This window comes from Manis pentadactyla, chromosome 12 (assembly GCF_030020395.1).
Source record: "Manis pentadactyla isolate mManPen7 chromosome 12, mManPen7.hap1, whole genome shotgun sequence".
NCBI classification, from domain to species: Eukaryota; Metazoa; Chordata; class Mammalia; order Pholidota; family Manidae; genus Manis; species Manis pentadactyla.
In genome coordinates, this window is record NC_080030.1 from 107,477,081 (window position 1) to 107,491,241 (window position 14,161).

The 14,161-nt window shown below is 45.5% G+C and overlaps 1 protein-coding gene across 5 annotated transcripts in view; it reads left to right on the plus strand.

The window, feature by feature from the left end:
* SOBP (sine oculis binding protein homolog) overlaps window positions 1-14,161 on the plus strand; it is a 148,480-nt gene that overhangs the window by 38,905 nt on the left and 95,414 nt on the right. For 2 of the 5 annotated variants that reach the window (XM_036902899.2, XM_036902900.2), the window contains exon 4: window positions 120-271. The exons of 2 other annotated variants lie outside the window; for them this stretch is intronic. In XM_036902899.2, the coding sequence (XP_036758794.2) occupies window positions 120-271 (152 nt within the window). Of the gene's footprint in view, window positions 1-119; window positions 272-14,161 lie in introns of those variants that run through there. One more of the 5 variants, XM_057489464.1, reaches the window with a different exon arrangement.

The window sequence follows — 14,161 nt, forward strand, 5'->3', positions numbered from 1 at the left end:
GGGCCGAGGGGGCAGAAATTAACATCAGACCTCAGGTAGCTGTCGGGTTCAGGGTGTGTCTTAAGTTTGAAGGGATGTTTGCTTCTGATATGAACATTTTTCTTATACTTTTATTATAGAAGATGATGTGTCAAATGTACAAATAATGTGCGCCTGGTGCCAGAAAGTGGGGATCAAGCGCTATTCCCTGAGTATGGGAAGTGAGGTGAAAAGCTTCTGCAGCGAGAAGTGCTTTGCGGCCTGCCGGCGAGCCTACTTCAAGAGAAACAAGGTAAGAGCGTGTAGAGAGGGGCGGCCCGCGGGCCGGGCCACGTGCGCATGCGCCTCCTAGCCTCTAGCCCAGAGCCCTGTGCACCCTCCCCCTCATTCTCTCTGTTCTGTCCTCTGCTGTCACACCGCACCTCTGGCGTCAGGGATCCCCTTCTACCCTGGGACCTGCTCCTCAGTTTCTCTTTGCCTTGGTGTTTGAATTCTGAGAGGGTGAATGAATCTGGTGAGGACACGGCGACCGCAGCTGGTATGCTAACTGGCAGGGTCTGTCCAGCTGAAGAATGCATAGACTAGAGTCCATGAAAAATAAGTGGAAGAGATTTCTTATAAAGGCTGAGAAGCTAGCTGCAGCAGCACGGCCACAAAGCTTTAGTCCACTCAGTTTAACACCTGTTCCCCAGGGGAACATCGCTCTGGCTCTTTCCAAATTCTGACCCACAAATTCTAATTGAGAAAAATGTCGAGTCTCTCTTGACACCTTGTAGTAAAGTTAATTGGCATTGGGAAGAGGTGAAATAATGAGCACACGAACCAGCGTTGCTCACAGAGCCGACCGTCTGCGTTGGAACACGGAACAGCCATAGTTACAGTTCTGTTTTGCTGCATTTTTTTTTTTTTTTAAGACATCTCAGATCTGGAAGTGTCCTTTTAGAAAAGTGTTAGCCACTGTTGATGAGAAATGGCAAACACGATGTTTTTACAGGCAAACACACGCATACCCACACAGCTAATTTCTTAATCTTTAAAGAACCGCTGAAGCATTTTGCCACCAATTACTGAAGCGAGTGGCTAGTTCACGGTGATTTTCCATTGATCTGTAAAGCCTCCTTAATTCACAAAATTGTCCACATCTTGCTAAGCACTTCCATTTCCATAATACAAGATCAAAATCTGTCTCTTCTTGAAGCAAACAATTGTTATTATTTTCTAAGTCTGACGTCTTCGATCCTGAAATGCTCATCTTGGGCTCAGCGCGTCGCAACTGCACCTTTGCAGCAAATTATCTCCTGCAAACTTGGGTCACGTAATTCTGCCAAAAAACACAAGGCCGAAAGCTTTAGGCTGCAGGGGTCCGCGGGGTGGAATTTTAGTAGCAGTGTCTAAGAAATCCACCCACAGTCTTCATGGAAACAGGGAGGCAAGCAAGGAAATTACTTGGAATTCTCAGGGACAGTCCACAACTGAGCAACCTTTCCCCCGGGGGGAGCTTCCCAGGAGGGTGGTTAGAGCGATGCATGGGAGATGCATTTTTGTTTGACTCTAGGGGGATTAAGATGATCTCTGAGCCCCCGGGGCTCCCGTTTTGAATGCTGAGCACTAGGGTAGGAGTCATAGAAGTGGACCCAGGGCTTTCATCTTCAAAGCCCTACTTACCACAACAAAATACTTTACATTCCGTCCCAGAAGATGACTAGGGAACAGGGGTTTTTGTCTTTCTACGATTCTGAAGGATTAGGGTCTGAACCTTGATAGACTGCCAGTAGTGAATAAAAATCAAGCAAGAATTTGTCACAATGCTGGTGATACGTGTTATACTTTGCAAAGTGAGTTTACTTTAGTAAGCCTTTGAAAACGGCCCAGCGTACCCTATATATGGTAAAATATATGCCACGTATATAAAATAACACCACATATATAAATTTACATCATTATAAATAATATGTAATATTACATCATTATAAGAATTAGTGTTTGCAATTCCTATAGTGGGTAAAGTCAGAAGTGGCAGGAGGACCCTTTCACTACCTGGAAGGAATTAGCGGGGCAGGTCTTTGAACATCCCCCAAAACCTGGGAGTCGCAGTGGCTTGAAGTTCAGCCAGTGACCTTGACGGCTGATCCCAGCAGCCCGTCAGCGTGCACGCAGTCCCTGGCTTCTCTGCCAGCTTCAGGCTTATTTATGTATTCCTGCGTATTCCAAGGCTCCGCCACACTATGCCTCCTCATTTTTCAAGCAGAGAAATAAACTGGTCACATCGCTTGCTGGATTCTTTTTTATTTTTTAATTTTAAGAGCGTTATCTCTGCAACAGTATCCTATTGTATTACAATAAACATGTACAGCTGCTGCATTTCTGTTAACTGATAGGATTTTGTGGTCATTTCATTTAGGGCTTGAGTTTCCTAATGGATTGTGTTAGATATCAGCCTCCATCCTGCCATTTCTAAGAACTGCTGTAATAAGCCCCAGGGTGTTCCCACCGAAGACAATAGCAAATAGCTCCTTCTCTTGTATCATTTAACAAAGTCTTTAGTCCTCATTGTTAAAATTGTAGACTTTCTCAAACTTAAGGGAAGGGCAGAATTCTTCCCATTCCTATATAAAAGATTTTCTGGCTAAATTCTACACTTCTAAATATTGAGAAGGGGCTGGAAAGGAGAGTGAATAATGTGTGTGCAGAACAGAAATTTGCCTTGGGTATAATGTAGATTTTTAAAAACACGTAAAGTTAGCGATGCTGTAAATTATGCTTTATAATGACAGTCCGCTTCCTGGTGGATAGCGTGCTGGGATCTAAAAATAGTCTCTAAGTTGAACCCAGATTGCATGCACAATTTTACAAAGAAAAATCCTACTAGAAAAGGTAGCTAATTAGGAGCAGGATTCATCCTCTGCAAATGCTTGGGTAAAGAGACAGGGACCCATTTGCTGCTCAAAACTAGAACAGAAATAGCCCAACTATCAAGATGAAGGCCCCCGGAAAACTGGGGTTTTAAATTTCAGTTGCTTCTCAAGCCCTCCTTTCTCCCGGAGCCCCGTGTCTGTGGGACAGGTTACGAGTGTCACGTCATCTCTCACGAACCCTGCATCCTGAAGTAAGGTGGGATGGAGTGAAGCCCAGTTAACTGTATATTGGTTGCAGTTTAAAACTGAACTGAAAATCGAAAATTGTACTTGAAGAGTTGTTTGGATTGCAGCGAGTATGTAGGCTTTCTGCAAAACTCCTGTGCTGGGAGAGGGCTCTGAGTCACAGCTGTATTCATCAAAGGAACCAGCTACTGGCTTACACATTTCAGCATGCTGGCTCTAAGGGGCGTGGAGTGTTAATTCATAATTTTATTTCATAGAATCCTTATCCCCAACAGACTCCATTGCTGGCTCCAAAGTTTTTGAAACAGTGGGTAAGAAACATACTTTTGTGGCCTGCGGGCATTGGCTGAACAACCAAGTGTCAGTCTCATTACTTGATGCCCTAGAGACTTCTCAGGGGGGCGCTAAAGCTCACTCTTTGCAATCCCCTTTGGGGACCACAAGCAGAGGAGGACTTGACAACATGTCTAGCCTAGTGATTTGCCTATAGGAGTCGCAAACTTGAAGAGACTCCTCAGCGGTTTTGCAAGAGATGCTGGAGTGTTGAGTCTAATACATACCAATTTTACTTGCACAATGACAGACACCTTAAAATATTCTTTTCTAAGGGAGTAATGCTTTATAACCATTATCCCTTTAAAAAAAGGAGTAGCAAACCAGATCACAAATAATAATCATTTCCGATTCTCCTTTTTTGGTCCTTTTCCTTCTGCATGGGAAATATCCTGTTGTCTGAATTAATACCCGCAAATCAATGAGGAAATCATAACTCGGGATAAATGGCCAATGCAGGCAACATAAAAGATGCTTGTTTTCTTTCCTTGTTCAGATATCAAATGTATAGTGTTCTTTATGGATTTGTGGTGTTGATACTTGAGTAATAGACACAAATTCTGAAGAGCAGCAAAGTTTTGCTTCCTTTTTTCAGTTTTTCCATAATTTGAAACAACAAGTGATAGAAATACTTTTTCAGTATCATAATGTTGATGTTCCCCAACAGAGTGGGAAGAACGTAGTGGGAAGAAAGCTCTGTGAATAAGAGATAAATATAAGGATGCCTTAAAAATACAAAAGTTATATAGACAGAACAACATTTGCAAATGATGTCATTAAGATTCCCTAACAATCATAACAAATGTTCAACAAGGGAACTCTTATATAATCATTTATTTTACTTGCAAACTATTTCCTCGGAAGAAGACCATTGCTAATTATTATTATTTTTTTTTTTTCCTACCTACATCTATACCTATGGTAAAGTTCAACTTATAAATTAGGCACAGTAAGAGATTAACAACAATAATTAATAATAAAATAGAACAATTGTAACAATACACTGTAATGAAAGTTACATGAATGTGGTCTCCCCCTCTCAAAATAGCTTACTGTACTGTCCTCACCCTTCTTGTGATGACGTGGATGATAAAATGCCCACATGATGGGATGGATGATGAATGAAGAGGGGAATGAGGTAGGTGTGTTGAGCTATTGCTGCCCTTCTGACCACACATTAGGAGAAGGATCAGTCACAACCATGGTTGGCTGTGGGCAACTGGAACCACAGAGAAGGGGGATTATTGTATTGGTCTTTTTATTAAACTTGACTATGTCCTGGGAAAGCGTCTCGGTTTCGGACTTAATTGTAGAACCTAGTAGCGCAGAAGAAACGTGCAACAAATGCCCCGTTAACCTAGTGATAAACCTGTCTACTTTTTTCCTTTTAAACACCTGCATGATTTAATTTGCAAGTGTCTATCATTCGTGAAGGAGGGTTTGGGGAAGGATGTTAAGAAATTACTTGTAATTAGTGTCTGCCGGCCGCCTGAAACTTGTGTCATGGACTAGCTTTTTGCTAGTTACTCGCAAATATTCTTGATCGACCAGTAAATGCACCCGGGGAGCACTAGAGTTCTTCCCGCGGCGTCGCCTTGTTTGGAGGGGACACCAGTGGGCCTTTGGGGCCTGTCCGCCCACACCCGGGCCTGCAGGGTAACAGCCTGGCCCTGCAGTGTCTGCTGGAACCGCTGCAAGGCTGCCCACTGCCTGCGTGTCCAGTGGCCCCCGCCTGAGGGGCTGTGAGCTGCAGGCCCACGGCGGTTTCCCTGTCACGGCGCTCAGGAAGCTCTGGGAAGGAACAAGAAATCCAGCTGTTTTCTTGTTCTCTGGTATTTTGAGACAGGGAGCGAGGTGTTGGTGAGAGCCTGTGGGAAAAGCAGCCGCAGTGGGGGGCAGTGCTAGCTCTCTGAAGCGCATCTGGGGTGGGGTCGGAGCAGGAGAGCTCTGGCCAGTGAAGTAAGACGTAGGTCAGGCTGAAGTGATGATGCCGAGGCCCCTGAAGAAAGAGAGAAAGGGCACCGGGGCTGCGCTTCGGCAGGCCCGGTGGGACACGATGCCTGAGGCATGTGATCTTCGTGTCGGCCAGCACCCTTGAACCCTGTTTGAGAAACACTGATCTGTGGGTACCCGGAATGCAAACACAACAGGGCAAAGGGAAGGGAGGAATAACAGCCCTTTCTTGTTTTTAATGGGGTACATTTTGGGAGGTTGTGGGGGAAACAGAGAGGTAATTCTAACCTATTACCCAGAATGGATGTCAGCTTCTGAATAGTATTAGATATTTTAGATTCAATACGAAGAGATGATTAAAACTCCAAATAGCTTCAAGCCCCGATCTTTATTTAACATTCCTTTTCGATGAGCAGAAGGAAAAGGGGGTGAGTTTTTCATAGATCTGAATCCAGTCACTCGGAGATCGATACAGAGAGCTATTGACATACATGCTTGAATGTTAATTTTCAGGCACAGTCAGTCTCTGGCCATCCTGGTGATAGCTAATGCTTCACACTTAATTCAAGGTTTTCTCATGACCTGCCGGTAATTATGCAATCCCTCTCAAAGGCACGCTCCCTTTTAACATTAACCACAGTGTCAGATCGCATCAGCTGCCTCGTGTCCTGGGGACCGTGGCTGCAGAGCGATGAATGTGCGTGCTTTGAGTCCATTGTCCCGCTGTCCCTCCGCGCAGCAGGCAGTTCGCTGAAACGAATGATCGGGAAGGGGTCCAGGTATTTGGCACATGCGTTCTGCTTGTCGATGCAGTTGTTGGCATTGCCCACTTTCTCACCTTGGTGCTAACAGGGTTCAGGGTTGTCTGAAGAATGAGCTTCTAAAGAATTATCTAGTGGATCTTTTCCCATGTGCCTCTCCCACCATAAACTACATCCAGTACTCTTTGTGCCTGACTTGAAAAGGAGGGTCACGAGACCTTTTAATAAAGACCAGAGGAGGGAGAGGTTTCTAAGGGTCCTCAGTGCACTGTCCAGAGAATCCAAGAGAGAATGGTTGTGCGTTTTCCTAGGATTGTAGCTATGCTCTGTTAATCCAGACGCCTCGCCTTGACTTGTGTTAGTGTGGTAGCCCGAGGCCAGAAGGTCCCTGCGGTGTCCCGGCACGAAACCCAGTACACTCAGCCGTGTGCAGGGCACCGGTCTAGTCACATACCATAGTCATTTTTATTTCCCCCTCATCTCAGTACCTCTGGATAGCTTTTGTACGTATAAGCCCAAGTGTGAACCGGGCAAGCCGTGTGCAGTTCTTTGTTTTGGGGGCTCTTTGCTCTTTGTTCATATCATCACAGATTGGGATGGAATAGAGAAAACCTTGCCGCAGATGGCCACTTGATTTCTGCCTCAGCAGATGAGGCAGGAGGGGAAATGCCCCGTCTTGCAATCTAGTCTTAGTGTGGCCGCGCATATGCTCAACCTAACATCTCCTGACAGACTGCCTTTGGACATCGCAGACGTGAGTCTGCTGCGTTCTCTGTAAACACAGGCTGAGACCAGGGCTGGACACGACTATGAGCACCGGGAGGCAGATCAGTGGTTTAATGAATCCATGAAAGATGCTTGAGCTCCGCTGCAGCTTAGTGAGCACTCTAGTGAAATGAAACTCCTGTAGTCTTTGCAGAGATAGAGATCATCAGTGGCTGCGTTGGAAGCTGAGGCCCAGTAGTCGTGACCTCCCGGAATTGGTGTCCTGGACTCGCTGCTAACGGAGGGTCTGTCAGATCCGGGCTCTGAGGCTCACTGCGTCCACACTGATATTTTCTGAATGTTTGAGCTGAATTTGGCCCAGAAATGACATAATCATGGCAGTGCTGCTTCTGTGAGGACAGTTTTTTTTTTTTAAAGCTATGGAAGATAATTTAAATGACATTTCTTTAAAGCAACCAGAATTAAGCTCAAGAATTATATTTATTCTAACATGTAGTGTCTTTGTAAGGCATCCCCATGAGGAAAAGTAGATAGGGAAATAAAATCCATTCATGGTCAAGTCTTCAAAATGTCCAGTTGTGGGGCTGGGAGAGCCCCGATTAATTCTTCCATGGTGAGATATTTCTCATTGGTTTGCTATGGCTAAGGGTTAATTACCCTCTCCTATTATAAATTCAGACATTAATGTATTTTCTGCTTAATTCATCCTCTAATGGGGGGAATATAGTTAGTAGATATGAATTTTTTACTTCCAAATGTGCTTTGGAAACATTATACTGATTTACGAGAGCTTTGGATAAGGCTTTCATAAATACATTAGAATGTATTTAAAAATATTTAACCACTTTTGATTGTGGAAAAACAACTGCCTTAATTTTGAAATGATTTTATTTTTCACAGAGATCATAGAATTCATGACATAAATCAAAGATTTTTGCTTCTGATTCTTGTCGCACTGACTTAAGCTTTCTTAGTGTTTCACTTTCTTGATTAGCTGATGAACATTAAGACGGCGGGATCCTCCCCCAGGAAGGGTGTGAGTTCAGTGGGTAACAGGAATTCTGAAGTATGATGAGTGGTGATTTCTATATGGATCCAGCAAATGGTATGTTGTCTTGTAATCTGTTTTGATGCAATGATTTCATATTATTAAATATGGTTTTATGACTTCTATTCACTGTACATCCAACGCTTTGGTCTTTGAAAAATCTTTGAAGGTCTAATACTTCCTGTGATCGTCTGTGGGATTATGTTTCATAATTTGGAGCAATTTAAGTTGCTGGGGTCCAAGGATTTAGGAATAAAGAGACCCAGGTGTAGGTGAGATAAAGCTGAGCAAATAGTTAAAGACCGGGAGGATTTGTCCAACAGAAGACACGTGCCTCTGCACTGTTTTTGTGTTTTTAGCCAAGATTAAAAAAGAAAACCAACTTTGTTATTTATTCATCTGTTCATTCTTAAAAGAATAACATAAAAAGATATTTTAAGCCCCTATATATGTTTTTATATGTGCTAGATGCTGTTAGGTTTGGGGGATACATTAGTGAACAAGAGAAAAGTCCCTGCCGTAAAGAGACTTGTATTCTCTGAGGAAGACAGATAACACACAAGTAAAAACAGGTGTTTATGGAACACGGTGTCAGGGAGTGATGGATACCATGAAAAAAGGCAGGGCGAGGGGACGGCTAGTGAGGTGGGGCGCTGCTCTGTATCTGGCGGTCATGAAAGTTACCTTTTTGGAAGTGACACATGGGTAGGGACAAAATGAAGGGATGGAAATAGTCATGAGAAGATCTTGTCACAGAGGGTTTGGAGTGGAGGGGAGCACAGGAAAAGCGAGGCCCTAAGGGAGGGAAGGACCTGTTAATGCAGGCTTGGCATTTTTGAACAGCAGGAAGGTCAGACTGTCCAGAGTTGAACCGTCAAGGTGGTTAGGGGCCGGAACAGCGCTTGCATTCCGGTTGGAGTGTGACGGCTGCTCTGAGAGTTGTGGGGCAGGGTCTGTGCCCGGACCTGATTTTCGTAGCTGCTTTGATCTCTGGTAAGGAAGTGGTACCTGTAAGATCCTGCATGAGAGGGGGATTTGGAGAGTGAGAAAGGCAACAATATTTCCATCAAAGTTGGGTGTGTCTGGCAATAGAAAACTAAAAATATCGTAGCCACTGAATTATTCACTAGTAGTTATGAAACATTTTCCAGTAGCAAACATGTGTTGAACCAATTTAGGTTTTTTTTTTTGAACGTGTGGGAGGAAATGAAGTAGAGACCCACACTGTTGGTGTTCCCTTCTGTAGAGTGGGCGGGGCTTGCCCCTGACCTCGGGAAGCTTAAGGTCACAGAAGGCAAGCTCCGCACAGAAGCCAAGCCTTGGGCTGGGGGACCTGCAGCGTCCAGGGGCCTTCTGAAGCCCTACCCCTAGAAATAGCGTGATGAATAGGAGATGGTGACTTTGAAGGGACCATCTTTGCATAAAGGAATTATGCTGAGGTTTATTTTACTCTTAGAGTAAACTTAATTTGGTTATTACTTTTAGAATGTATCAGGATATTTGATGCAAGCAACAGAAGATCCAACTCAAACATGTTTAGACAACAAAAGGCATCTTTTTCCTACTGGAACTGTAATGTCCTAAGTCACGGTGTGCTTCAGGCAGGTCAGTCCTGTGGTGAGGGATCTTACCATGTCAGTATTCTTCTGCATGGAGTGTGGCTATACCCCAAGGCAAGCCCCCCAGAGATCAGGGCTACGTATGTCCTTGTTCGCATTCAGCAGAAGGCGGAGCACCTGGGCGCTGGCTTTCCAAGCGAGGGTCTTGAAGCTCACACTCATTGTCAATGCTTAGACACATTCTCACGCCTGAACTGGGCTCTAAGACCAGGGCAATGGACATTCTGTTAGCTCGAGCCAGTCAGGGTTTCCCTCTGCCTTTGGAGTTGGGGTCATTTGCCTCTGAAGGCCACGAGGCAGTGCAGCTACCAGAATAAACCCTGGGAACTCTTCAGGGAGGGCAGGAATCAGAGTGATGGTGATGGTAGGTGCTGGCAGATGCCCACAGGAGAGGAGAGGTGATCTCACGAGGCTGGATTCTTCACACATGAATGTTCCATGCCCTTCTGCTCTTGTCTTGTAGAGAAAGGAATCTGGAATCCAAGTGTGGACTGAAAGATAAAAATGCGATTGACATTTATCACAGGGCACTTAGATGAATTACTTCTTCTATCCAAGCCTAGCTGCTTTGAAAACCTGATTATTAGAATACTGGCTTTAATTCCAGCACCAAAGTGCTGACATTTTTCAATTCCTTTTGGGCTGTACAGGACACGAGATTGCAGACGTAAGACGAGGGTTTGTGGGTAGCTCTTAGACATGCTTGTTTATGGAGAGGCACAGTGGTGCGGCTGGAACGCAGATAGCCCGGTGTGTGGTTCCGTCAGCGTGCGCGGCCTGGGAGACGTTGGCCAAGCACCATATTGGATGCCTGGGACTGGATGGTGATGGGATAAGGCTGCTGTTACCCGCGCAGAGTTAGCCTGCTTGCCCACACATGAAAGCTGAAAACTGTGTCCGCTAAACAGAATGGAAAGGGCGGTGTTCAAATCAGTTTTGATTTAGTCTCAGGCTGAATGCATCAAGTTCAGGGGCCTAAGGAGCAGAGACCATGGAGGCTGCAACGTCCACAGTTATTAATTAATGTACTTATTCATTCAACAAATACTTGTTGAGCAGCTACTATGTGCCAGGCACCATGCTAGTGGAGTTACAGTGAAGAACAAAAACCTGGCTCCTGCTATCATGAGGCTTAAAGTCCAGTGAGAGACAGACATTTATTGAAAAAAACAGCAGAAATGTGAAATTGCTACGGTTGCAAGGGCCACGATAGCACGGCACAGCTGCGGGAGCCTCTAACGGGCAGATCTGACTAGAGAGCAAGTCTGGAAGCTTCCCTGAAGAGAGTGTGTGAACTGAAATCTGAAAGGTGGACAGGTGTTCAGTAGGGGCGCAGGGAAGGAAGAGCCTCTTGGCATGAGGCCACAGCAGCATTTTGATTTGCTACCTCTGCTAATTTCAAGTTCTCTGTGAAGGAAAGGAAGTTTACCTATGAACAAGAAAACGATTAATGAACAAATACTGCCGGGAACAGTAGTCCCATTTATCAGTTCATGTATTCATTCATTCCTTCATCCGTTCTGCCAACCCTTGCGGGGCTCATCGCGTGCCCGCTGGCTCAACGTCATGGACTACAGAGTTAGCACCGTATTAGGAATTCACGTCAGGGAGTATATTGACAGCGTGTAACTTCTGAAGGCAGAAGCATTTTAAAATAAGTAACAATAATAAGAATTATTATTACCTTAGAAGAGCCTAAGGGTTTCAAATTGTCAAATGTCTCAGAAAAGCACAATGACTTCAGAGAAAAGATGGGGTCCAAATGCATGGATTTGAGAGTGGAAGTCAGGTAACAACTGTGTGACAAACATGGTTGGAAGATTGGAAGCTACGTGGGGTAAAGTCACCTTTTGACGGAAGAGCGACCAAAAGGCAGACACCCCTCCCTCTGCCTGACTCCCTCTGGCTGTGAGAGGGATGGGGTTTTGCCGTTTAGAGGGAGAACGACAGAGCCAGGTGAACATTAATGCCAAGGCAGACGGGCAGTGAGGGTGATGAGAAATCCCAGGCTGGAGGGACACTCGCTGGCACTCCGGTCCCCAGACCGGACAACTGTGATGGACCGGGAACAGAGCAGCAAGCCTGCCGGCCCGATGCGGAGGGCACCTCTCGTGGTGCAGGGTGCGGCTGGAAGCAGGGAGTCCTCCGCCTTCCTTTGTGTTCTTTGTTCCAGCTTGGCATCTCCCTCAGTCCCTCGGATCACGATAACGACTCCACAGAAATGTAGTGATAAATAAATAGGCGGGTAAGTAATTCGGATTGTATCTCCCTGGGTCTTCACCGGACATGGACATTCTACATGTGTCTGTGTGGCTCTCCAGGATGCCAGATAGAGGAGACGACCGTTATCAAGTCCCCCACTGCCCACACCTGCCTCAGATGCAGAGGCACCCCCCCTCTCTGGTTCCAGTGGCTTCTGAAGACCACATACAGTGAGGGTCATTTCCCAAAGAGGCTGATTTTAACACTGTGATGAAAATGGCTAACAGCAGGCTGAAGGTTAAAGTAAAAAACTTAAAAACCATAAAATCTGCCTGGAGGCTATTTAAGCAAACCGTTTTAGAGGCACAGATGGTTCACATACCTCTCAGCCAAAAACAAAAAACTAAAAAGGGGACAGTAAAGCTGGTGTGATTAAGCAGACAAGTATGAAAGTTTTATTAGTACTAAAAAGGCATCCTTCAGAAAAGTGAAAAATATGTCTCAGGAAACTCAGAAGACATGTTACAGACAGTGGGAAATGGAGGCGGTAAACAGAATACCATTCAAAAAGCAAACCAGAGGGGAAGACGCACGAGGTGCTTACGTACCGCATATCGGGTTGCGCGCTCAGGAGATGTGAAAGCGGGTGAGAGAAGGATGCACTGTGTGGGGAGCTGGGTCGGCTTCCCTGCCCTGTATTTTTGATACAGAGCAATTTTTATAGGGATTTGATGCAATTTCTATAGGGATTTGAATCTCCATGGGAAATCAGTTGGAGCAAATCTGAGAAGCTTAAGTGTCATACATCAGAAGGCCTACAGCCTACGAAGGACGTAAAGTACACAGTTGCTGCTAGTGGCCCTGAAATCAGAAGGACCCCTGAGAACCGAGAATCACTGGTGGGAGGCCCCGCAGCCTCTCCCAGGCTGCCCCACAGGGTTTATGCGTGTCCCTGGGCACGAGGGGCACACAGGGACGCTCACACAGAGTCCGGATTTTAAGATTTCTGAGCTTCTAGTACCCTGCTTTTGAGAAAACTCAGTCAGAAGAATCACAGAATAGGGCAAAGTTCTCAGGGTCGCCATGTGAGAAGCCTCCTCTGAGGAAAAACAAGCAGTGTTGTGTCTCGAGTTAGCATTCAGTATAAACCTAAATAAAAATGACCAAATATAGCCTTGCAAAAAGTAAGGTGAGTCATTTGGATTTTCAAAAATGCAAGTAATTCACTTAGAGTTTGGCTGGTGCCCTCTGAAGGGGCCCTTGAGGAAAATAAATAACAGAAGGCAATAAAGCCTTGCCTTGGGTGAAGAACCTGGGTGAGGAGTGGGTGATATTCCTCAGAGCACAGATAGATTGGCAGCGTACCCTCCCACGGGTTCCCACTGGCAGTGGTGTCACTTAATGTACTGATGACAGAACGGCGGGGCAGGGTTGCCACTCTTTCTAAGTTGCTTTCACTTGCACAACCGCAGAGGATCACCTCTGCTCCTCCCTCCGCCAGAGCCGCTGCGCTGTGCACAAGGGAGTCTCATGGGGCAGCCTGGCAGCAGACGCAGTCGCGTTCACTGAGTAGCTCAGCTAGCACGTGGGAACAAAAAGTCACAATCTTCATACTCCCTGATGTGGGCAGCTTCTCAGCATCCCCAGAGAGGGGAACTTGGTCCAGTGTGAAGGGGGTGCAAATGTGTTCCTTGCCTAGATTTAAAAAAATAGCTTTAACATGTCTGTCTTAAAGACAATTCAGACAAAAATATTTCAAATGATAGGCTGACAATTAAACTTCATTCCTTCTTCGCAGGAAGCGTGTAGTTCATTCTTCTTTAACCTGATTTTTATAAAAAAGGCCTATGTTGAGCTTTGAAAGAGTTGACATAAAGGATTAAACATATTTTCATCAGACTCCAGGCTATCCAAACATGGGATCCATGAACCTGAACGGTGGACTGTTCCTGACAGAAGAACCAATAAGAGAACAAAAGAATTGGTAAAGATAAATGTGCTTGCAGTGCACCTACCTCTTGACACTCGGGGTAACCTTTGCGGTTGGCCACCATGGAGAAAGCCTGGGTCAGACTCCACGGCAGATGGTTTAATACATGATGCACATATTAATCCACAGAGGCAGCCCTGGAAATGCAAGCAGGTTGCTAATGATCATGTGCAGCCGTTGTGAGCTGCTCCTGCTCTTGCAGTAAGGTATTCGGATGTCATGCTTCAGGGTTCAAGTTGATGAGTTTCTGGGCTGGGAAAACATTTCCCCCTTCGTATCACACCACACAGCCGCGGAGGCACGCTCCGGGGAAGGGGTGATTTAGACTATTTCAGGTGAAGGGAGGAGAGAGGAGGTGGGCTCACATCCCTGGCCCATAATTTAGTCTGACAGCTTCTTACCTCTGGTTAAAGTGGTGCCGTCGAAAGCCCATCGAGTGTGAGGAACCC